This window comes from Choloepus didactylus, chromosome 8, assembly GCF_015220235.1.
Source record: "Choloepus didactylus isolate mChoDid1 chromosome 8, mChoDid1.pri, whole genome shotgun sequence".
Taxonomy (NCBI): Eukaryota; Metazoa; Chordata; class Mammalia; order Pilosa; family Megalonychidae; genus Choloepus; species Choloepus didactylus.
The window spans coordinates 19,479,393-19,481,886 of NC_051314.1; the positions used below are offsets into that span (position 1 = coordinate 19,479,393).

A 2,494-nucleotide genomic window follows, 5' to 3' on the forward strand; every position below is an offset into this window, starting at 1 on the left:
AAACATAGGAAAAAAAGCCATGTGACCTTGGGGTTAGTAATGAGTTTTTATATACAATACCAAAAGCCCAATCCATGAAAGAAAAATTGATAACTTTGACTTTATTAAAATTTAAAATTTCTGCTCTGTGAAAGACACTGTTGAAAGAATGAAAAGGCAATCCATAGATTAAGAGACAACATTTTTGAAACACATCTGTGACAGAAGACTTGTATCCAAATATACAGGGAACCCTTAAAACTAAACAATAAGAAAACAAATGACCCAATTAAAAAATGGACAAAATAACTGAACAGATACCTCACTAATGATTAAAAATAAATGGCGCTTTCTTTTGAGGGTAACGTGGCTGGTGGTTTTGGTGTGCTCCGGCTCCCCGCTCCTCCTGACTCACCGCTGTTCGCTCTCGCGGAGGAACAAGTCGGTCAGGAAGCCACGCCGCAGCCATGGCTTTTAAAGACACCGGAAAGACGCCTGTGGAACCAGAGGTGGCGATTCACCGCATTAAGATCACTCTGACGAGCCGCAACGTGAAGTCTTTGGAGAAGGTGTGTGCTGACTTGATCCGAGGTGCAAAGGAAAAGAACCTCAAAGTGAAGGGACCTGTTCGGATGCTTACCAAGACCCTAAGAATCACTACCAGGAAAACACCTTGTGGTGAAGGATCAAAGACTTGGGATCGTTTCCAGATGAGAATCCACAAGCGACTCATTGACTTGCACAGTCCTTCAGAGATTGTTAAGCAGATTACTTCCATCAGTATTGAGCCAGGTGTAGAGGTTGAAGTCACCATCGCAGACACCTAAGTCACCTATTTTTAATAAACTGGCTGTCAGTTACTGAAAAAAAAATAAATAAATAAATGGCAAATAAGCATTTGAAAAGGTGCTCAAAATCATTGGTCATTAAAGAATTGCAAATTAGAATAATGAGACACCATTACATACCTATTAGAAGGTTAAAATCCAAAAAAATGACAATTTGGCAATTGCTGCTGAGAAAGCAATAGGAACTCTCATTCATTGCTCATGGGAATGCAAAATGGTGCAGCCACTTTGGAGGACATGTTGGCACTTCCTTACAAAGCTAAACATAGTCTTACCATGCGATCCAGCAATCATATTCCTAGGTAGTTATCCAACTGCTTTGAAAACAAATTTTGTCCACACAAAACCTCCACTCAAATGCTTTTAGCAGGTTTATTCATACTTGTCAAAAACTGGAAGAAGCCAAGATGGTTTTTAATAGATGAATGGATAAACTGGCTGTGTTACAGCCATACAATGAAATACTATTCTGTGATAAAAAAAAAAAAAAAGGATGAGCTATCAAGCCATGATGGATCTTAAATGCATATTGCTGGATGAAAGAAGCCAATCTGAAAGAGCTACAAACTGTCTGACTGCAATTATATGTCATTCTGGAAAAGGCAGTACTATAGAGATGGTGAACAGATCAGTGATTGTCAGGTGTCTAGACAGGTTGGGGTTTGAATAAGTGAAGCACAGGGGAAATTTTAAAGTTGCGAAACTATTCTGTATGATACTGTAATGTTGGGTAAATAAGTCCATGCCTGTGTCAATATCCATAGAACTTTATGGCAAAAAGAATGAAACTTAAATTATGTGAATTGCTAAAACTTTATTTGGGAGGTCATGGGGTTCCAGAACAGAATGCAGACTGTGACAAAATAATCTAACTGTATTAAAAATGTATAAAATAACCTCTCTGAAGGAGATTGGCAGAAAAGGTGCTGACCTAAGTAACTTTGGTGACTAGATTCTGTAAAACCCACTAAAAGCAAAAGGAACCGTATACAAACATTCTACTCTAGTAGATAAAGTTGTTTCCCACAGGGATATGGATTAACAATTCTGAAATCACCATGCAAGTGTACTGGAACTAAACAATGAAATAAACTAACGAACGGCAGAGGGGGAGCCATGTTTCTTACTGGTGGAGGAGGAGGTTATAGACAAGCAGGCTAGAATGATTCATGTGATACTGGATTAGAATTGGAGACATCAGTATGAATTTATATGTAGCTAAATGTAGGCACAGATGGATATCAAACTATAGATATAAGTACATGTATCTTCATGGGTTACTGTACATACATGTATTTTCTTGCTCTGTCAGCCAGAAGGCTTAGGAGCACAACACCCCAATAGCAACAAGCACATGTAGTGCCTAGATACTGTTTCTAGCACCATTCTCCAATAAGAGAAACTAGGGCTCCTTGGAGAAATGTCTGATTCTAGAACTGTGGCAGGAAATAGACAAGATGAGCCTGGAACATCATGTAGTGCCAGGAAGGAAGGGAGGGAGGGAGGGAGGGTTCTGGAGATCCAAAATGGCAGATTAGGAGAGACAGAGAAAAATTCTCCTCCATGGAAAACACTAGATAAAAGACAGAAAGTGCTCCAGAATACTGGTTCCAGGGTCCCACCAGCTGAGCAAGGACTTATATTTCTGTAGTGATTGAGAAGCAAAG

General features: G+C 39.4%; 1 protein-coding gene across 1 annotated transcript; it reads left to right on the top strand.

Annotated features, from left to right (window-relative positions):
• Positions 1–332: 332 nt before the first annotated feature.
• Positions 333–841, top strand: LOC119542260 (40S ribosomal protein S20-like). The gene has a single exon (XM_037846857.1). The coding sequence runs from the start codon at positions 447–449 to the stop codon at positions 804–806; it is 360 nt and encodes a 119-aa protein (XP_037702785.1). The 5' UTR covers positions 333–446; the 3' UTR covers positions 807–841.
• The last annotated feature ends 1,653 nt before the right edge of the window (positions 842–2,494 follow it).

Coding starts and splice junctions, on each gene's coding strand:
- LOC119542260 (XM_037846857.1), top strand. CDS start 447: ATGGCTTTTAAAGACACCGGAAAGACGCCTGTGGAACCAGAGGTGGCG.